This window comes from Macaca nemestrina, chromosome 6 (assembly GCF_043159975.1).
Source record: "Macaca nemestrina isolate mMacNem1 chromosome 6, mMacNem.hap1, whole genome shotgun sequence".
NCBI lineage: Eukaryota > Metazoa > Chordata > Mammalia > Primates > Cercopithecidae > Macaca > Macaca nemestrina.
Genome location: NC_092130.1, coordinates 68,355,012 through 68,380,334, shown reverse-complemented (window position 1 = coordinate 68,380,334; position 25,323 = coordinate 68,355,012). Strand labels below are relative to the sequence as shown.

The 25,323-nt window shown below is 39.4% G+C and overlaps 1 protein-coding gene, 1 long non-coding RNA gene and 1 other non-coding gene across 5 annotated transcripts in view; 2 read left to right on the top strand and 1 right to left on the bottom strand.

Moving 5' to 3' along the window:
* The window catches only part of LOC139363801 (uncharacterized), a 34,553-nt gene extending 27,164 nt beyond the window's left edge, over positions 1 to 7,389 (top strand). The window contains exon 3 of the long non-coding RNA XR_011624795.1: positions 7,308 to 7,389. This is a non-coding gene — a long non-coding RNA (uncharacterized lncRNA). The remainder of the gene's footprint in view (positions 1 to 7,307) is intronic.
* A 520-nt stretch (positions 7,390 to 7,909) lies between these two features.
* The window catches only part of LOC105471132 (erythrocyte membrane protein band 4.1 like 4A), a 258,637-nt gene continuing 241,223 nt past the window's right edge, over positions 7,910 to 25,323 (bottom strand). For 2 of the 3 annotated variants that reach the window (XM_024789518.2, XM_011723498.3), the window contains 5 exons: positions 18,953 to 19,000; positions 18,309 to 18,377; positions 16,969 to 17,079; positions 16,717 to 16,798; positions 7,910 to 13,087 (listed from right to left, as the gene is read on the bottom strand). In XM_024789518.2, coding sequence (XP_024645286.1) covers positions 12,959 to 13,087; positions 16,717 to 16,798; positions 16,969 to 17,079; positions 18,309 to 18,377; positions 18,953 to 19,000 — 439 coding nt within the window. In that variant the 3' untranslated portion in view covers positions 7,910 to 12,958. The remainder of the gene's footprint in view (positions 13,088 to 16,716; positions 16,799 to 16,968; positions 17,080 to 18,308; positions 18,378 to 18,952; positions 19,001 to 25,323) is intronic. The other variant, XR_011624793.1, reaches the window with a different exon arrangement.
* On the top strand, positions 9,505 to 9,637 carry LOC112424831 (small nucleolar RNA SNORA13). The gene has a single exon (XR_003015772.1). It is a non-coding gene; the product is annotated as a small nucleolar RNA SNORA13 (small nucleolar RNA).

Below are 25,323 nucleotides of genomic sequence, written 5' to 3'. Positions count from 1 at the left end.
GCTAGCATCAGACATTTCTAAGGTCCTTGCTTTGTTTTTTTTTATTCAAGAAGAGAATAAATATATATTTACATATTATTTTATTTTTATTTATTTTAGAGACCAACTCTTGTTCTGTCACCCAGGCTGGAGTGCAGTGGTGCAATCTTGGCTCACTGCAACCTCAACCTCCAGGGTTCAAGTGATCCTCCTGCCTCAGCCTCCCAAGTAGCTGGGACCACAGGTGCATGCCACCACACCCAGATAATTTTTGTGTTTCTTAGAGAGATGGGGTTTCACCATGTTGCCAAGGCTGGTCTCAAAATCTTGAGCTCAGGCGATCCACCTGCCTCGGCCTCCTGAAGTGCTGTGATTACAGACATGAGCCACTGCACCCAGTCCCATATTATTTTATATATTTGGTCTTTTTTTTTTTTTTTTTTTTTTCTTTTGAGACAGGGTTTCTCTCTTGTTGCTCAAACTGGAGTGCAATGGCATGATCTCGGCTCACTGCAACCTCCACCTCCTGGATTCAAGCAATTCTCCCGCCTCACCCTCCCTAGCAGCTGGGATTACAGGCATGCACCACAATGCCTGTCTAATTTACTGTATTTTTAGTAGAGACAGGGTTTCACCATGTTGGCCAGGCTGGTCTTGAACTTCTGACCTCAATTGATCCGCCCACTTCAGTCTTCCAAAGTGCTGGGATTACAGGTGTGAGCCACTACGTCCAGCCATATTTAGTCTTTCTTAAGTTAGATATGCAACTTAAAATTTGAGAATCCCTGAAAAACTATAATTTGGCTACATATAACTTCCATACTATGACAGGAGAAAAATATTAAATAAAAACAATTTTTAACAAATCCAATAGAAGACCAAAATATAAAAAAAGAAAGAGAAGGAAAAAAAAAATAGAAAACAGAGAGCTGAAAAGAACAAAATAAAATGGTAAAAATTAAAACAAAGGTATAATATTTACATTAAATAAAAGTGAACTAAATATTCTAAGTAAAAGACAAAGATTATAAAACAGAATCTTTTAAAAATCCAATCTTATGATATTTACATTACTGCTATGGTCTGAATGTTTATGTCCCTCCAAAATTCATATGTTGAAATCTAAATTCCACGGTGACGGTATCAAGAAGCGGAGCCTTTAGGTGGTGATTATGCCGTGAATGGGATTAGTGCCCCTATAAAAAGGCTTGAAGGAGCCTGTTAGCCCCTTTCACCTTGTAGGGATGCAGCAAGAAGGTGCCATCTATGAGGAATTGACCCTCACCAAACACTGCTGGCACCTTAATCTCAGATTTTCCAGCCTCTAAAACTGTAAAAAATAAGTTTGTGTTGTGATAAATTACCCAGTCTAAGGTACTTTGTTATAGCAGGAATGGACTAAGATGACAATGACATACCTATACTATAAGGACACAAAAATGGAAAGTAATAAGATGAAAAAAGATAAACCATACAAATACACACCAATAAAAGTTCATGTGAAATCATAAAGAAAAAAATTCTCGAAGCAAAAAAAATTTACCAGATTCAAAAATTACATATTAATGGAAATTTAGTTATCTAGGAAGATATATCAATTATATGAATATGGATGCAATATAATAACATAATTTCAAATATATAAAGGACCAGGTATAGTGGCTCACACCTGTAATCTCAGCACTTTGGGAGGCTAAGGAGAGTGGATAGCTTCAGTTCAGGAGTTCAAGACTAGCCTGGGCAACATGGCAAAACCCTGTCTCTACTAAAAATATAAACATTAGCCTGGCATGGTGTTGTGGACCTGTAGTCCCCAGCTACTGAGGAGGCTAACATGGGAGGATTACTTGATCCTGGAAGGTGGAGGTTGCAGTGAGCCGAGATCAAACCACTGCACTCCAACCTGAAAGAATAAGACCCTGTCTCAAAAATTTTTTAAAAAAGAAAAAGGGGCCAGGCACAGTGGCTCACGCCTGTAATCTCAGCATTTTGGGAGGCCAAGGTGGGTGGATCACGAGGTCAAGAGATAGAGACCATCCTGGCCAACCAGCATGGCAAAACTCCATCTCTACTATAAATACAAAAAATTAGCCAGGCATAGTGGCACGTACCTGTAATCCCAGCTACTCGGGAGGCTTAGGCAGGAGAATTGCTTGAATCTGGGAGGCAGAAGTTGCAGTGAGTCAAGATCACGCCACTGTACTTCAGCCAGGGCAACAGAGCAAGACTCTGTCTCAAAAAAAAGAAAAGAAAAGAAAAGAAAAAATATACATATATATATATAGAGAGAGAGAGAGAGAAGGCGAAAAATGACAGAAATACAAGGAGACATTAACAAATCCATATCATAATGGGAAACCTTAAAACATGCAATAGCTGATAGATCAAGGAGATTAAAAATCGGTAAGGATATAGAAGATTGAACTAATATGGTTAATAAGCTAGATCCAAAGGACATATTATGGAACATAGCATACAACAAGTAGAGACCACAGAATATTTATAAAAACTAGCCACCTATTAGGACCTAAAACAAATTTCAAAAAAATCAAAATCTTATAGCTTTATTACTTATTATTATTAAAAATGAATAACAAAAATATAACTTACATTCAAAAAGACTCCATACAGTAGAAATTAAAAATACATCTCTAAATAACTCAAAAGTCAAAGAAGAAAATGCAAAAATACTTAGAAACAGATATGTAGCTGGCACACACCAATATGGCCAAGTTAATTGGTAAAACATTGAAAAACATTTAAATATATTAGGAAATACTGTAGTAATAAGTATTAGAAGAGGTAAAATTAATGATGCCAGTGTGAATATAAACTGGCTAATTTAAACTACATATACAATATTGCAATCCCCAGAGACAAATGGATCTTCCGCTACTGCGGCATTTGAGAGCATTCACGACGCTATCCTCCAGTTCACCTGACTCATAGTAAGCTTTCCAGCACCAGTGGATACTCTGCACAATGCACTCAGGGCTTTAGGATGATCATTAGGTTTTCATTTTGCTAGACTTACATAGTTCCCACTACTCATAAATATATTGTTTTTACTTTGGACATATGTATGTGCACTGTAATTCTTACATAAGCAGTAATTGCTCAGCATTTTGATATTTAACATTCAATAATTTACACAATGATTTTAAACATTATCTTAAAATCAAATACCCACAACAAAGAGACAGTTTTTCCTTCAATATTCTTTTTACATATAATTTACATGATTATTCTAAATCTCCAGGGAAATTTTAAAAGACATGATATTAATAATGAGGCACAGCATGAAAAAAATTATATTGTGCAAAAATTGGAACAACATGGAATGTCCATGTTACACTGTGCAAGCATAAATAGCCCCCACAAAACTTTCTTAAATCTGAAAGTGAAAAGAACTTGATTAACAAATGTGGAGTGATTTATTATTGCTAAAGTGACATAAATGCTGGATATAAATTGTGCTAACAGAAAAAGTAGTATCAATGAAGTTTAAAATACTAAGTAATTACTAATAAAATGCACAATCCTCTAGCACACATTAAGAATGAAAAAGAAACATACCTGAAGGAAAAGCAGAGATTTCAAAAGATAATCAGATACTATAAGGAACAACTTCCTACCAACATATTTAAAAACGTGCAGGAAATGTATACTTGTCTAGAAACTTAAACTTAACAAAACTGACCAAAGAACTAGAACACCTGAACGGTCCTGTGTCCATTAAGGAAATTGAAATCAGTAGTTTAAAATTGTCCCACAAAGAAAATACTGGACTTAGTCTTAAAAGTGGAATTTTTTAATTAAGAAAAAGAATTCTGACATTACACAAAAACTTTCAGGTAAGAGAAAGAGAGGAATAGTTCTTCAGATTACTTTATAAAGCGAGTACAGGAATACTCCACAGATTTATATTTTCCCACTAAGTTACCTCTTGTATTTAGGACCATAACATCATACAACATTTCAGATTATATTTATATAGAAAAAAATTATATTTTAGATCCCAAAACTCAATACAACATTTTTAACAACAACCAAAAAAAAAAGAGTGTAGCAAATGCTTTGAGATACATCATCAACACAATTAGTAATATGACAGCATCATGTGTCAGCATATCCAAAAGCATCCTGAATATCAGTGACAGGGATGTTCCACACAAATGCCACTGATGATACAAGAGGCGTTACTGTTTCATCCTCAGTGTGAATCATTCTCTGACACATTTCTAGAGTGACTTTCATATTTCTTCACCACCACCACATCTTCCTCCTAATTATAACAATGAGACTGAATAAAAGTCAAGAAAGTGTTGAAGAACTTTATAGAAAAGGAAGCAAAACAAGCAGAAAAGCAATTACAATGAAAGAAACTCTATTACTGCTAACAAAGCAACTATTTGTCAACAACTATATTATTTGGGGGTCAGGAAGCAAATTTAATATAGGTTTACCATATTTTACTTACATTTTAGGAAATTCGTTTGGGTTCACAAGTAATCCATTATAATTTTGCCATTTAAAATAAAGAGAAATAGACTCTGTTTTTGAACAGAACATCTAATTTTCAGAAACAAATTATTAATGTTAAGTAGATATCTATGTAATTTTACTATCAAATTTTTAAAAGACAGTATAAAAAAATAACTACAGTCTCATCCATAAACAGAACTGCAGTAACTCTAAACAGAATACTTTTTGAAATGACATGTTTTGTTTCTTCCAGAAATGCAAAATTGGTTTAATATTAGAACATGTATTAATGCAATTCACCATAATAACAAAAAAAGAACCCATACGTTCATCCATAGAGACAGAAAAAGTAATAAAATTCAACATTCACTCACAATTAAAAAAAAAAAAACTATTAGCAATGTAGAAATAGAAGGAAACTTCCCTAATCCAATAAACAATAAAAAAGGCATAAAAGTGTCACACACACCATACACACATGCTGAAACATTAGGAGCACTGGCTCATGCAATTATGGTAGCTGAGAAGTGCTAAAATGCTGTCTCTAAGCTAGGGGCCCAAGAATGCCAGTGGAATAGCCAGAGAGCAGGTAGTGTAGATTCCAAAGGCCTGAGAACCAGGGGAATTGAGGGCAGAAGATTAATGTTCCAGCTGAGTCAGGCAAACAGCAAGTAAATCCTTTCTTTCTCCCCTTTTTTGTTCTATTCAGGCCCCCAAAGGATTAAGTGATGCCACCCACAATGAGGAAGTAAATCTCCTTTACTCAGTTTATTGATTCAAATGCTAATCTCTTCTGGAAACATCCTCAAAGACACACCCAGAAATAATGTTTACCTAGATGGCTGAGGATCCTGTGATCCAGAGTTGATACATAAAATCAACTATCACACATACCATTTTCATATAGATGTCAACTCTCCTTCAGTTTATCACAGATCCAATGCAATTCCAATAAAAATCCCAACAATCTTTAGATTGTAAAGTTCAATGAAAAGATGAAATATGGCTTTAGCAGCACAATCCTGAAGACAAGCATCATCAAACAATGATTACCAAAAGGTAGAAGGAGTCTAAGTCAAAGCAAAAGTGGACCAGTTCGATTCACTGAACTTTACAATCTAATTCTAAAAACTATGTGCAAGAGAAAAGGGACAATAATAGCCAAGACTTCCCTGAAAAAGATAATGGTGTCTGGGTGGTGATATGGATGTGGGAGGGCAGGGTATTTGCCATTGCAAATATCAAGACATTATAAAAATATAATAATTGAGATGGTGTAATATTGACACAGGAGAGACAAATAGACCAGTAGGGCAGAATAGACAGTGTAAAGGTACATCCATACAAAAAGAAAGATAAACAAAAACAAACAAACAAAAAAACCCTGATCTGTGATGATAGTGGCATGGTAGATCTGTGTAGAAAGGATGAGCTATTGATAAACCATCTTAGAACAACTGGTTATCCCTAGCACTCACTATAAGCAAAAGTCAGCTTTATATGGATTAATTATTTTAAAATGCAAAACTCTCACTTCCACTCCTAATGAAAAAATCAGGATAGGACAAGAAAGGGTGGAGTAACAAATAAAGCTCACTTACTGTCTACCCCTTATAGGGTATATTAGGTTGCTCTTGCTACCATAACAAATTAACACAAATGCCTTTCCTCTGCCTAATTTTGGAAAGTTTGGGGAGCAGATACAAAGGGAAGAAGAGAAAAGAGGAAAGTGGGAGCAATAATGTAAAGCCATTAAAAGAAAAACAGCATGTTTTCCCCTTGCATAAGAACTCAATCCAAGACGGTTCCATATTTGGGGTAGGGATAAAAGAGAGGAAAAGTCTAGCTCATATGAGTCATTTATTGGATGTCATTATGTACCACACACAATGCTATGTGATTCCACAAACCTTTCTTAATTATTTAAACTAACCTAAATAGTACATGTGTGTAGTTATTATCTTTAAATGAGGAAACTCAGGTTCACAATGGTGGTCACATACCTAAGGGAGCAAATGTCAGAGGGAGATATAAACCTAGGTATGCTGGCTGCCCCAGTCCAAGAAAATTTCCTCTCTCACTGCATTCGTCCATTCTCATGCTACCAATCAAGACATACCCGAGACTGGATAATTTATAAAAGAAAAAGGTTTAATTGACTTACAGTTCAGCATGGCTGGGGAGGCCTCAGGAAACTTACAATCATAGCGGAAGGGGAAGCAAACACATCCTTTTGCACATGGCAGCAGGAAGAAGAGCAGAGTAAAGATCTGGTGAGATCTCCCGAGAACTCATTCACCATCACGAAAACAACATGAAGGCAACCAACCCCATGATTCAATTACCTCCCACCAGCTCCCTCCCACAACACGTGGGGAGTATGGGAACTACAATTCAAAATGAGATTTGGGTGAGGACACAGCCAAAACTTGTCACCGACTTTGCCTAGCAAGAAGGCAAGACTAAGGTGTTTTATAATCCCCACACTGTGCCTTTCGCTGTCTTTAAAGGACAGTCTTGGTGGTATTGCCTTCCTTCCGCAACCTGCCTTCTGCCCCAGATGTTACAGTGACTTCCTAATGAAGTCTGGAGTTACTTACCTTCTTGTAATAATTATACATTTACTACTTCTGTACAGTCATTGTCTCCAGATTGATTTTGTTATCATTCATGCTAGTCTTTGTGTGATGACCACTGGGCTGTGAGCCTGAATTTTCTTTTTTCTTTTTTTTAAACCACTTTATTGAGGTATGACTGAGATACAAAAAGTTGTATTTAATGTATATAACTTGATGTATTTGGAGATAAGCTCTTTTTCTTCTCTTTTTTTCTTTCTTTTATAGAATTAGGCTTCCAAGAAACAACGAAAGGTGCTAAGACTGGTCTCTGGATGAATCTCTGCTGCAGCTTAGAGAAACATGGAGACCTAGTTGTCATCATACAACTTGTCTTGCTGCCACTCCTGTCCCTTCAAGGAGTTATGGTTATCAGGAAAAAAGCCAATTAACGAATTCTGCTTTATTTTTGTGGTGATAATTAATCAACTCTAAGATTTCAGCATAAAATCCCATTACCTTACCCTATGTGACAAGACCCTAAGTGCCTTGCTCTTGCCTGGCTCTCCAGCTGCATCTTGTCACTCTGTACTCCTTACTCTACTCCAGCCACACTGTCCAAAGCCTCCTGTCCCCAGATCTTGCATAACCGCCTTCACACATCTGCTCAAAGTTCACCTCCAGTCTTCCTATGCCTAGCCCCATGAGCTACTGAACACTTGAAATGTGTCTAGTCTGAACCAAAATGTGCTGGAAGTATAAAATATACACTGGATTTTTATTACTTAGTAGATATAAAAGAATATCTTAATAATTCCATTAATTCTATATTGATTGCCTGTTGAAATAGTTAACATAGGTTGGATTATTATTAAAATTAATTTGACCTGTTTCTTTTTTTTTTTTTTCTGAGACGGAGTTTCACCCTTTAGTCCAGGCTGGAGTAAAGCGGCGCAATCTCAGCTCACCACAACCTCTGCCCCTACCCCGCCCGGGTTCAAGCGATTTCTCCAGCCTCAGCCTCCCAAGTAGCTGGGATTATAGGCACCCGCCATCAAGCCCGGGTAATTTTTGTATTTTTAGTAGAGACGTGGTTTTGCAATGTTGGCCAGGCTGGTCTTGAACGCCTGACTTCAGATGATCACCTGCCTCAGCCTGCCGAAGTGCTGGGATTACAGACATGAGCCACTGCACCCTGCCTTCTTTTTACATTTTATGTGGCAATTGGAAAATTTAAAATTACATTCATGGCTCACACTGTTTCCATTGGATAGCGCTGCTCCATGGCATGACCCTCTTTTGCTGCCTTCCTGGCACTTACATTGTGGAATTTCAGCATCCGGGCTCACCTGGTCAGTGGCCTTCTCACCCAAGCAGAATGTACCACAGGAACCTTACCTGGCTCACCCACATCTGATTCCCAGGCACTCAGGCCAGGGCCTGGAGCATAGTAAGTGCTGACTGAATATCTTTCGAATGAATGACCCTGCTCTTCCTCAGCCGGAGACATGAATTCTGTCGGGTCCCAAAACACGTGGTCTAAAGTCCTTTGGGCTCCTGTTGCTGCCAGCACTGACAATATGCTCTTGACCCTGGGCGGGGTGGGCGGGGGCGGGGGGGTCTGGATACTTCCTCTATGGAAAGAACTGGTCACAAAACCGCAGAGGTGACTCAGGCTGAGAACCCAGGCTCCTCTTTCCCTTGGTGACACGCCCCGCCCCTCGGTCCCTCACTGGCACTTCTCCCTCCGGCCACACGGCGGCGTCTCGCGAGAGTGCAGCGGCCGATGGTACAGCTCGCTCCCCCTCGCGCCCTCGGACAGTGGGTCCTTCCACTTCTAGAAAAGGATTGTGGGACGGCAGGTCGGTCTTTCTTCCTTTTGGTGCGAGCTTGGTGTGGTTTTTGCGCTGGGTCTTCCGGGATGGCGCTTGGCTGTGGCCGCGTGGTCTCTCACGCCGGGGCGCCGGGCAGGGGAACGCGGCCACCCTGAGTCTGGTGAGTCGACTGCGGCGGCCGGACCGTGTCCGAGGTGTCCGGGGCCGTGAACGCGTGAAGGGTAAGCGGCCTGGCCTCGCGCCTGCGTTCCCAAGCTTGGAAACGGGGAGCTGGTGGATTTGTGTTTAGATCATCGACTATGCCCGGGAGTTCTCCAGATAAGCCTGGTTTTATTTTCGTTAGTGAAAAGGCCTTACCTGACTTTATGCCTGCCCTGCCCCCGGGTAAAATAACTTAAAAGCAGAGGGCCTGGTGACGGCTGTTTCCATATGCGGTACTCGGCGGCAGTGATCACCTACCCTGCTTGTGAGTTTTCACGTTGGTGCGAGACGAGTCGCCATTTAAAACGCATCTCATTTCACTTTTCATTACTAAGTCGGATTTTAAATAGAAAATTTCTCTGAAATGTAGGGTTCGTTTTTAGGCTGTAATCAGATTACTGTCAGCCAGTCAGCAACCTTATGTCCTAGAGCCGACCTCGCGCAGTGTCAGCCTTTGTGTTGCCCATTCACTTTGGAAACTAGTGAATGTGGTGTCAAAAAAGGCGTAAATTAAACGCTTTGCAGCCTTTTCCTGCCCTTGAATTTGGTATCTTTGGTGTAGGAGCTGCATAAGTAACAGTTGCTGCTTTTACATTTACACGCGTGATCTTGACCCCGCCAGCCACAAGTGTATGGTTTGTCTTAACCAGTTTTAATTTTTGTTCAGGTGGAAGATGGATGCCTGAAGTGTAGACTGCTGCTAGCTCAATACCATCTGGGAGCACAAAGGTGACCAGAAGGTAGGGTGATAAGTCATAAAGCACTTTGTAATGGGAATTTTTATCACCTTTTAGATTGGGGCTTCTTCTCTAGTGAGTATTAACGTTAGTGGTACATTCGTAGTGTTGCTCCGTCTGTAGCTATTTAGGTGAGTTAACAAATGGGACAGCCTGCACATCTTATTTTTGGGAAAGTTTTGCTGATACATCCTGAGAAGCCCAGGGAAATAAATACGCATAGTACTGGCATTCTCGATCCCTTAAGAATTGTTTTTATGTGTAGTCATTGAGTTTTTTAAAAACTTGTCAAATCGCAGGCATATTAATTACCAAGTTCTTGATTAAAATGTTACACAAAAATATCTGCTGCCGAATTGAGTACTTTATTTTTTCTCTTAGGATGTCCTTGGTGAAGAGTTTGAAAATTTGGTCTTCACAAGAGTTGCTTGGCTCATTTGAAATTGCCAGGAGTCTGAGGATTTCTGACATAACTGCCTGTTGGAGTCTGTAAATACACACTTAAGACAGTGAGGATGTGAATAAATATATTAATGCACTTTGACATTTGTGTTTTAAGTGATTAACTGCCAGAAATAGCTGTTTCTAAAAAGTTATAAGGGAGGAGGGCTTCTTTTTTGATCAGTTTTCACTGTTGTCACCATAATTAATAGCCTTACAATAGCTTGTGTTTGGCCCAAAGAGAAATGTACTTTCTTCCAGTGACTCAAAAATCGTGGCGAGAACTAGACTGATTCTAGTGACAGGTGTGCTTTACTGCACCCAATGCATACATTTTTTCCCTCCAACTAGATTGTACACTTAATATTGGCATATCTTCTGCCTTCACTTTGCAAGAAACAACAAATAATGTATTCAGGTATTCAAAAAATTTATTGAAAGCACTGTACTAGGAGCTAAGAACATGATGACGAGCACAACACAGTTCTTCCCTTTGGAAACAAAAAGTTGAGTGGAGGGAATGTCATCACATGTAAAACTTCACTATGAGTTCCATGATAGGATTTTCTTGGGGAAACCTGAGAAAGAGTTGAGACCAAAGGTATGTGTCATACTTTTCACAAGGCAAAATTGGGGAAATGACATGCAGAGGCTTGGGCTAGAAAAAAGATACCATAAGTCCACTTACTTTTGTGACAGTTTTGGCTGCTTTCCCTCTTCAGTGCCTTGTTTCAGAATTGAGTTGTTTACTGAGGCATGTAAGATGGCCATTATGGGAGGTGGGAGTGTTACAAAATGAGGCTGAAGAGGTAGGTAAAGAAGCCAGACACACCACTTCAGGCTCCCTCTGGCTTTATTAAAGCAAGATAAGTCCATGGTGGAAAATCATATTTGCAAAAAAAGGTAGTTGAACTAGGTTGCTTATTGTTGTCTAGGCGAGAGACCATCTTGCACTAGTAAAATTAGTGAAATAAAATTGTTTATAGTTCGATGACAGAGCCAACTAGACTTGGTAATAGTGGAGGTGTCCATAACTGCTAGGTGTCGAGCTTGCACACTGATGAGCATAATGACTATAAATCCAGTTGGGGAGCAGCATTTAAACAGCTGAATTCTTAAATTACCTTTAAGAAATCCAAATGGTCTTTTTGCAGTAGCACATTACTCGGTAGTCTAAACTACAGAAATAAACCTTAAGGCCATGGGTATAAATGGTATCTACCCGGGGTAGAGGAAGAGGGCCTAGGGTTTGAAGTTAGAGAAACTCCACTAATGGCAAGGTAAAGCATAATAAGCTAGAAAGGGTGGTCAGTATGTGGTAGGAGCAAAATAGGATTACATTAAAGAAGCAAAAGAATATCCTAAAAATTCTCCCTGGGATTAAGTGACACAGTGATTGATATTAATCACTTAAGATATGGATTAGTTGAATTGAGGGCAATGACTAAAGATAACTCCTTGCATGAAGATTGGCTGAGAATGAGAGGAAAATCATAGTTGCTAGAGGGTGGGGGGTTGTAGTTATGAAAGATAGTTTTCTTTAGTCTTAGTTTTAAATTTAAAACGAAGTAGCAAGGATCTAGCTGAGAGAATGATTGAATACATTAATATAGGAGGAGGAGATACAAAGATCCTGAAAAGGCTGGGAGAGAGCATCCAAAGCACAGGCGGAGAGACAAAAAGGTTAGGGCTGCTGGCAGCTGTGGAGAGAACTGTATGTGGTAAGGGGGAGATGTAAGACATCCTGTGTAAGTATTTTCCCCGTAGACTGCAAAGTCATCTATGGAGAGGAAAGGTCCAAAATAGTCACTGGGGAGAGCAGGTGAGTTAGATGGCCAAGCAGGGTGGATAGATCATTTGAGGTTTGGGGTGAGGGATCAACTGAAATCCACATAGACTTCTGAAAACACAAGACAAGAACACTTTAGAAATTAACACTTAAAAACAAAGCTTTTTACATCATTTGTAAATAACTGGTGGAACTTAACACCACAAAATACAGTATTATAAAGAACTATATGAATAAAAATGTCTGCAGTCTGGAAGTGATGCCTCAGTCCTTTTGCATCTGGGCGCTACTTGAGAACCAACCCAGAGCTGGGAAGACGTCCTCCCACTTGTACTATTGCACAGCAGGCTAGTTGCAGTTCAGATTTCCAGAATGTTCATCAGATGCATCTGGTCTTGGTTGTGGTGGACACAGACACAACATAGTCAGAAATGAATGATTGCTATCCTGTTCCAGAAACGAAAATGCGGTTTCAAGTGAATTTTTACAAAATACTTATTCTTCCAGTTCAAACAAAAAGGTGCTTCAGCACGACTGTGCTGTAGTTAAACCATGCCTATAATCCCAGCACTTTGGGAGGCTGAGGCAGGCCAATCACTTGAGGTCAGGAGTTTGAGACCAGCCCCCAACATGGTGAAACCCTGTCTCTATTAAAAATACAGAAAGAGCCACGTATTGTGGCGCACGCCTGTGAGGCAGGAGAATCGCTTAAACCCAGGAAATGGAGGTTGTGGTGAGCTGACGTGGTGCTGCTGCACTCCAGCCTGGGCGACAGTGGTAACATCTCAAAAAAAAAAAAAAAAGCAAAATATAACATTGTCTTATGCTGAAATACTCGCAGGTCTGAGATTTGAATCAAGGTATCTATTTCACAGTTTCGAAAGTACCAGTGGTGCACACAACCTTCCCACCCCTACCCTTGACCCTTCATCAGGATCAAGTCTCTGTCTTGAGGCGGGAAGCTTGGATAGTTTTTATTGTTTTTGCTGTGTGTTTTCCAGCCAGGTTGTTTGGAGATATCTGAGGTTTTTCTTCCATCAGGCTATCTTTAGACCCATTTCTTCTCTAAAATAAAATATATTTGAAAAATACAGAAAGATTCAGAAGAAAACAACCAAATGAAGTATTTTAATTACATCAGAAACCAAGCTGCTCTTAAATTGAAGATACCGAGTTAATTCAAAAGTTTCATAATACCAAAAGCTATTCAATAAATGTTCCCTCTAAATAGTTGTGCAAAATAAACAAAGTTTGTATTTAATCTTTGTTTAATATACAAAGTTAGTCTGACATTTACATTCATAACGATTTTATTCATGAATATTAGGCATAATTCACCCAAATCTGTCATTACTTTTGTTAATAATTCCCAAACCAGGCTCTCAACCTTCTCACTTTTGCAAACAGAATAGTGATGGAGAGAATTGGAGGCAATTTATAATCCCCTGATTTTATTTTCAGCAGTCAATGAATGGAACAATGTCTTGTGAGCCCCTATCACTTGTCTCCTATGGAGAAACAGGGCAGCTGATTACCAGAGCCTGGGCACCACATCCACTACTTTGTAAAACTTAGGTTTTACACATCTCCCATCATCACAGGTGGAGGCTCTGAGAATGACACTAACTCACATCTGCTCCTTCTTACACAAACCCCTCCTGCTGTTACTTCCAAGAGATGGCCTAACATTGTTAGTGTATCAGGCTGGCAAGCATATTTCCTTCCCCAAATGTATATGCCCACAAATAATGGGCTACACTGTCCCAATCTATTTTGAGATTTGTTTGAGCTAAAAAAAAAAATCCCTCTTTTAAAATGCAGTTACCTTTAATCTGTTCCTATGACTGGCTTAATTTGTTTTACTGACATTCAAAAAGCACTGATGGAATAATTATTCTGCCTATCATGGGAAGTATGAACCAGTCTATTTGGGATGGAAGATTTCTGGATAGCCAGAGATCGGAAGAGGACACCAGTGAATGTGAGAGGAAAATATAGCAGAAGAATTACCAGAAAAGATTGCTAGGAGAGGACCTGAAATAAGTACTATGTTGTTTGTCTAGGACTGAATCTGTCCACTCTGCAGACCTTAAGAAATTAAGTTGCTATTCTTCCCCATTCTTAGCAGCCTTTGCGTGAAAAGGCAAGGTGAGGTGTAGGGCAGGTCACTGCCAGAACTCTGGTGGCATTGTGGTGGAAATTAGAACTTAAAAGTTGCATTAGGAAATGCACCTTTCTAGATTGCATTGGTCACTCCAGCCCCTTCTCCACATGGCAGCCAATGAGATGAGTGGCTTCCTTTAAGCACTTGGAATAAAACAGTAAGATCCAAATGTTTCCCACAGCCTTTAAGGCCTTGTGTTATCTGCCTTTCCCTTCATGCTCAGTGCATGTTGGTCTTTCAGCTCCTCAAATACCCAGGCCCTCTCCAGAGTCAGCATTTTCCCTATATTCCTCACTCTGATTACATCAGCCTTGCAGCCACTCACATGGCTGGCTCCTCACCTGCCAGGTCTCAGCTTTAAATGCCACTTTCTGAGATGGCCTTCTCTGAACACCGTAAACATGCAAAGTGAGGTCACTTTGTTGCTCCTCTAGCTCAGGCATTTCTTTGTAATGCATACTCCTATTTGTTTTAACTGTTTACTTTTATGCCTCCACGTCTAGGCTAGGGCCATCAAACTTTTTTATAAAGAGCCAGACTGTAAACTACATCCTGTTTGTGTCACATGTTACTGTTACTTTGTTTTGCTTTTAAACAACCCTTTAAAGGTGTAAAAACCATTACTGGCTTCTGGGCTGTACAAAGGCAGCAGACTAGATTTGGCCTTTAGGCCATGGTTTGCTGATGGCTCAGACCAGTGCTTGACATTCCTTAGATGGGCTCACTGGATATTTACTGAATTCAAAATCAAAAGTGTTCTGGAGACAGGCTTAGAATCAGTGCCACTGATCAGAAGATGCATGTGAGTTCTTGTGTCCCGCAAAGTGAAAGCTATTCTTCCAACTTAGAATGTGTGTAAGTTTTTTTAATTCCTGAGTGGAAATAAAAATTACTACTTGTATTGAAACCAACTAAAATTTAAGACAAAAAAAAAAAAAAATGATAACTGCTTATTAATCATCACAATAACCATAGGAGGTAGGTTATCTACACTGTATAAAAATTGAGGCTTAGAAGTTTAGCAGTATTAAAGTTACACAAGTAGTATGCAGAGATGAAACACAAATTATTCAGGTCAGTCAGAATGCAAAGCCTAAACTTAATCATGAATATAATTTTGAAAAAGTACTGTCAACTTTAAACCAAATGTCTATTTGGACAACCTATTAGCTCTCCCAGGCTGATCTCATCAAGTATTACGCAGATTATAGTAGAAGCTGTGTTTACCATGCAGACCTCCATTCTAGACTGAGGCATTCATTCTCCAGCTGCTGGGAGTGTTGCCTGCCATGTAGCTCAAAACTGAGCCCCTCCCCAGGAACTGCCCTCAGTTGAAGAGAACCCCCCTCCCAGAACATCCCTTACCCAGTGATTTCTATGCGGTGAGTGTGAATGTGTAAAGGTTCAACCCCCCTGTCTCACGGTAGGATGAATTTGAAGAGCCATCTCAACTCTAGAGCTCCCTGTGGGATCAGCTCTTGCCTCTGCCCAAACCCGTCTTTCACTTTCTCCCCCAACAAGTGTGGATCCCGTGGGCACTTTCTAACAAGCTTCCTGCATGCAGATTTCCATTTCAGAATCTATCTAGGGAACCTAACTTAAATTAGCACAGGCCTTGCTCCAGTCATTGATAAAAACAAAAAGGGCCACACATGATAGATACTGCTGGTGTCAGGCTTCTTACGTGATCCAAAAACTGTACATGTGCTTACATGCATTTTTTGGGATGAGAGTCAGTAGATACAACTGGCTTTTCTAAAGGATCCATGATCAAACGACACTGAAAACCACAACACGACGAACAATGGACTGACCCTGATCCATCAGACACATCAACTTTGTTTTTAGAGTTTTACAGTGGTTGTTTAACCAGATATAAATCCATCCAACTGTCTTATTCAGCCCACATTTTTTCCCATCTTATTAAAAAATACATTATGAGAGGTGGTATGAAACCCTTCCTGAACTATGTTTGCCACAGTGCTCCCCTGATTATCAAATTCAGCTAAGTGTTAAAGTGATTTTGTTAAGGCAGCTAGGTGTTCTGTCTCTGAATTCCTTTTTAACTACATTTTAAAAACATTTCCAGAATGAAAGTAATTGTGATGGAAAAGACAGAAATAAAACAGGACTTAAGTAATTCTTCTGTCTGCTATTAGTTAACAATGTGAGTCTGTCACTTTCTCTTTGTTTCTCTGGCTCAAAATACCTGTTGTTATTGTTGCTTTTTAATTAGTGAAACAATTGTTTCTTTATTCTGGCTCCAAACAATCTTACAATCTTTATTATCGTCAGCTTTGCCCCACTACCTCTACCTGTTATTCCTAACTCTTCCCAGATTGTACCAAGGTTCTTGATCATGCACTTTTCCTTCCATGATTTTTACACGTTCTTTTAAAATACAGAATCTCAGAATGACATTAAGGTTTCACTGCCTGCCCTACCTCCCCAAAGGAACTTTCCAAAGCACAAAATGCTTCTCAAAATTGTCATCAATACAACACCTTCTTCAAACCTTACTATTACTAACCTGATGAACTGTAGCGTCCCCAGAACCCTGAGCATCCGAAGAACGAGTCACTGGAAGCGGTGGTACAAGATCTGTTTTTGAACTGCAGAGAATGAGTTTTAGAATTAGTGACTGGAACAGTACCTAGAATCAGAAATTAAGTTGGAAGAGTACTGCAGTGTACATATAAAACATTTCCATGAGCAAGTAAAGTTCTTTTCGACTGCACTGTTCTGGAGCCATGATGGTGATGGCTCTGGCCTGCCCACTTACTTCACTTCCGAGAGAACTGATCGCTCCCCATCTGAACACTGGGACCGGCGATACTGCCGGTAACTTCGTGGCGAATGAGAATGCCTGATGCGGACTGGGTCACCTTGTGTCCTGAACAAGCAACCAAAAAAAATGGGAACAAACACCCAAAGTCAGAAGAGGAAAAGTAGGAGTTCTTCCTTAATATTGAAACCGCAAAAGAATAGCAACTTTCAGAGTTTTAAAAAGAACTTGACTCCTCTAGGCTTTGAAAGCCTGAGTGACTTAAATTTCACAAGAAAAATGCTCCCTTGACCATATGTGAAAATGAAGCTCTTTATAGTTATTTGTGTATATATTGTGTATATATATTTGTGTATATATATGTGTGTGTGTATGTATATTTTTTAACCACCAAATTTTAAATGAAATTATTCCTCACAGTGGAATTCTTTTTAGTAGCGTGGAAGAAAACAAAATCTATAATGCAGACAAAATGGCATTCCTAATGGAAAAAGTTGGTCCAGTGTCCTAGCTACTAACATTAAGAATTCACTCTTCACTTGAAAACTGCTAAGAAAGTAGACCTTAAGTGTTCTCTCCATTAAAAAAAAAAGTATGTGAGGTGATAGATATATTAGCTTGATTTCAGCAATTCACAATGTATACATATATCCAAACATCACATTGTACACTGTAAACATACACAAATTTTATTTGTTGATTATACCTTAATAATTAAAAACAAATGAATATTCAAATCTTTGACCTGAAGAGGGGGACAGAGGGTGGCTGGGGTGTACCAACCTGCTATTTAACTGTGGTGGGAAAGCAGCATAGCTGCAGAAGGGGAACAAAGCAGGCACTCACTTTCTCTTAACCAAGTTCTGGCAAGGCAGAAAACACAGCCAACAGGTATGGCTCCTCTTACACTGGTGACTAGGGACTCCTGCTGTGCTTTCATGAAGCCTGTTCAATTTGCTGCTTCTATGCCAGAGATTGGACTGGGCTCATATGAGAGTTTTATGGTCAACATAATTCTCTTGGTGTAAAATAATGGATAAAAAACTTTATCAATGAGAATCTCAGAAAAGAATTTATTTCGAAACTGACATTAATCAGGAAAAGCCCCCTTGTACCTACCATGTACAAAGAGGTGGCTAACAAGACATGATAGTGATTATAGTGTAGAATAAGTAGCTTTAATACACACTTTTCTTCCTCTTTTGCTACTGTCACCTAATTTTGATTAAAATGTAAAGACAAATTAAAGCACTGCCTGGAACACAACTGAAGAATTAGAATGGATTACTCACAAGCACTAATAAAGCTTTTGTGAGAAGATTTTCAAAGGCACTCACTCTATTTTAGTGTACGGAATCTCTTTCAATTGTTCTTCTGACAATCCGGATGGATCCACAAGTTCCTTTCTGTAAAGGAATAAGCAAGAAAATGATAGTTGTGGTGCTGGTATAAATGCTAGTATCTTTCACAATTGGCAGCTGAGTTTTCCCTTTCTAACCTTGTCCCAAAACAGTGTTAGTAAAACCAATACAAATTTATAAAAACTAAAAATGTGTTCAAGGAAAAATAGGAGGGGTAAAACCTTTTCTGTAGCTCTTTTGTGTTCTTTCAATTTTTCTACGTTCAGACTCCAGCCATTCCCCATTTCCCTATAAAAGATCTGCTTCTCTCCCCTGTGGTGGGTGTCTTTTTTCTTCTGGATTTGTTTTCCTTGGTATTTATTTGTACTATTGGCCTGTCTGGGGTCCATTTAGAGGCGAGACTAAATGACCCAAGGTGAGGAGGTGTCAGGGCTGCCTGTAGATAGGCTCTGATATGGTAAGGCACCATGACCATGTGCTCCCCGTGCCTGCTACACATGGTGGCAATGGCTTTGGCAGGCATCACGCTGAGGCTGCCTCTCAGTACCAGCAGTCTTTCTTCCAACTGCATTAAAACTACATGGGTTTTAAAACAATAAGAAAGAAAAACTATTACTCACTGAATGTGCTTCCATAACTCTTCTTTTGCTTGGATATCGGGGCTTCTCCTATAAATAGAGAAAATAACATTCATCTCTACGAACATGCTTCATCTCACAACCTAATAACTAACTTTAATAGTTTTCAGACTGTGAAGTTGTTATTTGCCAGCTGAGAACAGACAAGGAAAGACTGGACAGGGACAGCCATTGTGATGGGTAGTATAAAGACACAGGCAGCTAAATTGCTGCTACTGCTGCTGAAGGAAAATCATAAAACCTAGTGATAACCAGAGCTTCATTTAATGAAAGACCTCAGAACTGCAGGGCCATATGCCTCCCCCTCCAGTGGTAACTGTACAGTGAAGGATGATTCAGGGCGTCTGTTTCTGATCTTTCCAGATATTTGTAAGTAATGGTAAAAGAAGAACTCATCCTGATTCTAGAAAGTCCCAACATGATCTGTGATTACCTACAAGAAGCAACCACCACAAAGAGAAAGCAACTGGTGGGATTGGCCCTGATGGCAGACTGTACCAATGACCCATCTTTCATGTTACATCTGGTGTTGCATTTCTGCAACAAAACTTGGGCCAGCAAATGCTAGGACCTATTTGTGGCCTTGGCTCATGCTGCCACCCTCTTTACGCCCTTCTCCATCCCCAACTATTGACTCTGCAAATCTTTTCTCCAAGAAGTATGTGAGTAGATATTACACTACTGTCTTTAATTTCCTAGAATGAAAACTTCAGTCAGCATTCAAGTGTTTGTACTCTCTGTAGTATCAAGTATTACTCCCACTGTAGCAACGAATACTAGTAATCTATTATCTCTGCAATTGTTGACACAATGATTTTTCTTCATAGTGAGAAAATAAGCTTTCATTGGTCGGTCCCTTTAAGAGAACAGAGATCGAGTAATAGGCCAAAAGAAAGAACAAATAACAATTAAAAGCCACCGATCCTATGGAATTTTATGTGATTAATCTGCATTAGCATTTGGGGGGCTCAATATTGCTTTTAGTGTATGATATCATTAATGCTTTCATTTTTCTCAGTTCATAAGGGCACCACTATGGTATTCTGGTAGGGCTTTCTGAACCTACAGAATACACTAAGCTACTTTCCCGCCACTGACCAAATGGCTTTTCCTTTGTGCAGGGGGGAAAAAATGATCTGTCTATAAAGACCTTTTAATCAACTCAGGATGAGACAAAACATGAAAAAGGGATGAAATCTTGGTCTCAGACCAAATATGGTATTGTTAAATGTAGATGTTCTTTGTTATAAGAATAAGATTAGGCTGGGCATGGTGGCTCAAGCCTGTAATCCCAGCACTCTGGGAGGACAATGAGGGTGGATCACTTGAGGTCAGGAGTTAGAGACCAGCCTGGCCAACATGGCAAAACCCCATCTCTACTAAAAATACAAAAAATTAGCTGGGTGTGTTGGCATGTGTCTGTAATTCCAGCTGCTTAGGAGGTTGAGGCATGAAACTCTCTTGAACCTGGGAGGTAGAGGTTGCAGTAAGCCGAGATCACACCACTGCACTCCAGCCTGGGCAACAGAACGAGAGCCTGTGCCAAAAAAAAAAATTGTATGTTTCTTAAAAATCATAGAAACTGCTTCCTTGGTGTCCTATATGGACTCTGCCTTTCCTACATTTGGTTGGTCTGATTTGCTAGATAATATGTTAACCCCATTAAATGATACTGTCAGAGAAGGTGCTAATATTAAAAAGCACTAAGGTGTTATTCCACTCTGACAGAATGATGGTTCAGCTGTGACTATACCCCAGGATCTACTTCTCACAGTCAACCAAGAGTCTGAAGTATTCCATAATATCCAGGTTAGGAAGCTATTCTACTGATCATTATTCTTATTTCAGGAAGGTATGATAGTGGACATATCAGCTGTCTTCTAGTTACAGCAGGGTTTCCCACTCTTGGCCCTACTGACATTTTCCATACTAATTCTGTGTTGTAGGAGGCTGTCCTGTGCACTGTAGGATGATCAGTAGCACCTGTGGCCTCTACCCTCTAGACACCAGTAGCACCTCCCCAGTGTGACAGCCAAAAATGTCTGTAGACAATGTCCCCTTGGAAGCAAAACTGCCCCCAGTTGGAAAACCACTGATTAAGGGTATGACCTAGGAATTCAGTGGCTGTGGTTGGGTAGTGGAAGCCAAGTTATTATAAAGATCCATTATGTGAGTACTGGAATAGTGCTGGAGAGAGTGACAGTAAAGCAGAAACTCAATCTTAAAAGAATGAGGAAAATGACCCAGGGTGCAGTTGATGACAATTACTGGAAGTGGTGAGTGGTATCATGTGAGGGCATGCAATTCAAAGCTGAATGCTTTTAGGGCGGACATGGGGAGAATGAGAAAAGTTATGAGTGGCCAGGAGGACACACACCCCATGATAACCGGCCTAGGGGTGAGAGACAGTGACTATGAACAATACATTAAAAAACTGATAACATGATAACAGTGGATATGTCTGAATGCTGGTATTGCAGGTAATTTTATTTTCTTATTTATGCTTTTCTATATTTTCTGATCTTCTTAAGCCAGGAGAATTTCTTACCTTAGTTATCAGGAAAAAAATAAGAGTGTTTTCATGTTTTGTTTTGTTTTTTTAAAATACTGTGATTGTAATTCCACAGGATATGCTTTTCATTCCCATCTCAGAAGAATTAGAGAAATGTTATCTTTGTTTTTTTCTTTTTTGTTTTTTTTGTTTTGTTTTGTTTTGAGACAGTCTCTCTGTGTCACCCAGGGTGCAGTGCAGTGGCCCCATCTCGGCTCACTGCAAGCTCTGCCTCCTGGGTTCAAGCCATTCTCCGGCCTCAGCCTCCCGAGTAGCTGGGACTACAGGCATGCACCACCACACCCAGCTAATTTTTTAGTAGAGACGGAGTTTCACCATGTTGGCCACAATGGCCTCAAACTCTTGACCTCGTGATCCGCCCTCCTCAGCCTCCCAAAGTGCTGGGATTGCAGGCGTGGCCACTGCACCTGGCCTGAGAAATGTTATCTTAAGCTGAATGCGATCATCAGTCCTTCTAGCCATAAACATTGATCCTAAAAGATTAAGGAGTTTAGTCTTTATCTTTACGTTCTATAGCACCATGAAAGTCATATCTTTAAACTAAGTTCTGACGTGGCCAGTAGTTTCAAACAGTTTTAAGGCAAGGAAGAGTTCCAAAGCTTAAAAAATGCTAATTTTCTGATTGCTAGACCACCTGTGATTTCACAAATGTCAACACAAGCTTGTTAATGAGGAATGTATTATTTTTATGCTTACATCTGCACACATTTAATCAATAATTTAGGATGAATTCATGATCTGCAGCTTGGTGTGGATTTAGAAAGCTGTGGAATTTCAGCAGTCATTTTTCTTAATTTGAGGCACTTAATTATGCCGATGTTTTACTTAAACTCTCCAAATAAATTCCTAAGGAAAGGAAATAGAACCCTAAGTTATCCAAAGGTACGACCTATATAGAAAATAATCATGCAGCCCAGTATTAGTCCAGTATTTTTCAAAAGCATCCCTCCTCCACATACAAATATTCCACTTTAATCAGATAAATTAGTTTGATGACACATCATTCACAAATCACTTCCCTTATTCCAAAACCCTAAAACAGACATATCATAAATCTACAAAGGATTTAAACTCCATCACTGCATATAATCATTTTATATAGTCCCCAAACTATTCAACTATATTATCTAAAAGTATACTATGGGCAATACATTATCTAATAATATATTTACTATATTTTGTATATTATACTAAAAAATATGGCTGTATTTTACTTTTTTTTTTTTTTTTTTGTCCTTCTTTATACTGATCACTCCTCTGAAAGGAAATTTAGAGTTGAAAATATGTACATTTACAAAACATCTTTATTTAAGGAATTCAAAGTTCCTAACAAATATCCCAGTCATTCTTTGTCACATTCCTGACTGGTTAAAATAAATCTAATTAGATGTCTTACTCTTCTCCCTCCCCCTCCAAATCAAAGAAGCCTTAGGAAGCCACTGAGATGAACAACTTAGCTGCTTAAGATCGCTCAGGAGGCACTTTGGGTTGGGGGTGGGGGTTCATGTTATATCTTCACTTACGCACCAGACTTACATGTTTTGTGTGTAATTGAGAACATCACCCCGACAGCCTCATCTTCCACAGTATCAGTACTTTTCACTAAAATAGTAAGAAATTATCACCACCAGAGGGAGCACGAGCCTTCTCTTGCACCCAGGTTTGACCTTACCAAACTATTGTTTATACTTTAATGTCTCTTCCAAATATCCTGCTGAGTAAAAGGTTCACTCATGTAGAAAAGCAGGTTCAACAAAGCTTTTTTCCTAGTGATAAACATCAACTGTAGCTGAAACATGTACTAAATAGAACTGTACTTCCCAATGTTTTACCAGAGGAGATCTAATCATATTTCAGCTTAACACTTTTTAGTAGAAAACAGTTTTGTATTTTATACTACTCTGTGTCTCCGGTATTTAATAATGAATTGATTTTCTAGCTATTTATTGGGGATAAAACACAAAAATGAATAATGATGTATCATAACATTCTGACCCTTAATGGATACATAATTTACATATACTGCAGTAGGAATTTAAGAATATGGGAGTAATGGAGAGATCAGTGGTTTACTGTACATCTGAAATGCCAAATATACATATATATGTTTATACAGTACATATATTTTAAAATATTTTCTATATTTTATATATATATATATATCTGAAAGATAATTTTGATTGCTTTCCTTGAATACTGCCCTAGCCATGTTTCCACTTTTTCTAAGCGATGCGGTCTCACTATGTTGCCCAGGCTGGTCTTGAACTCCTGGCCTCAAGTAATCATCCCTCCTCAGCCTTCCAAGTAGCTGGGACTACAAGCCACCACGCCAAGCTCATGTTTCCACTTTAAAGAAAGCTGTAGTGGTTCCTAAATCCTCACACAACCAAATTCTAGTCTCTAAGGACTTTATGTGAGTTGCCTTACTCTACTCTCTTCATTTCTCACCACTTCCTCATCTCAAGGAAAAACACAAATACCTTGCAGTGTTTCTAGAGAAGAACTAAGACCTGGGGGAACTTACTAATAAAGGCTGTAACACAGGCACGACCTCACTTAATGCTCAGCAAAATCCTAAGAGCATGGTACCATGAGTGTTGTAGAAATGGAAACTCATGGGGATCAGGTAATAAGCTGAAGATCCAGAATGCAAACGACAGCACCCAGCAGGTGTTTTATTAATTGTCAATACATCTCAGGCTTTTAACAGTCATAGCTCAAATAAAGGACAGAGCCCAGTGTGTGCTATGTGAAGTAATCCATCATCCTTAAGAGTTATAACACTTTTATTCAGTTGCCCACTTGACATTTCCATTAATTGTCTACTTGGCATCTCAAACTTAACAAACAGAAATCTTGATTCTCTCCCCCAAAAACAATCCTGGCCCATCCCTTCCCATCTCAGTAAAACAGCATGCTACCCACTCAGTGGATCAGTTCAGAAACTCAACGTCATCCATAATACCGCTCATACTACAAATCTGTCAGCTTTAATTCCAAAATGCACATTCATCTACTTCTCTTCATTTCACCACCACCATCTTTTCTGAGCTAAAGCCATTTCACCTTGACCACTGTAAGTTTTCTAATTGCTTTCCTGCTTCCTTTCTTCCTCTTTCTCAATCTGCTTTTTACCCACCAGAGCAACTTTTTTTTTTTTTTTTTGAGACGGAGTTTCACTCCTGTTTCCCAGGCTGAAGTGCAATGGCACGATCTCAGCTTACTGCAACCTCACCTCCCAGGTTCAAGCAATTCTCCTGACCCAGCCTCCCAAGTAGCTGGGATTACAGGCACCCACCACCACACCTGGCTAATTTTTGTATTTTTAGTAGAGACAAGGTTTTACCACATTGAGCAGGCTTGTCTTGAACTCCTGAACTCAGGTGATCTGCCTGCCTTGGCCTCCCAAAGTGCTGGGATTACAGGCGTGAGTCACCATGCCCGACCAGCAACTTCTAAATGAACTACTATCCACATAAATACATACATACATATATGTGTGTGTGTGTGTGTGTGTGTGTGTGTGTGTGTGTGTGTGTATTTTCTACTTTAACTGCACTTTGGCAATATCACATAAGAAATCTGACATAGGTCCTACTGGACTAAAATCAAGGTGTTGGCATGGCTGCATTCCTTTCTGGAGACTCAAGGGAAAATTCATTTTCTTGTGTTTTCCAACTTCTAGAGCTGCCCACATTTATTCATTCAGGCCTTTTCCTCTATTTTCAAAGCCAGCAACAGCAGGTTGAGTCCGTTTCAAACTGAAACACTTCCTCTTCTG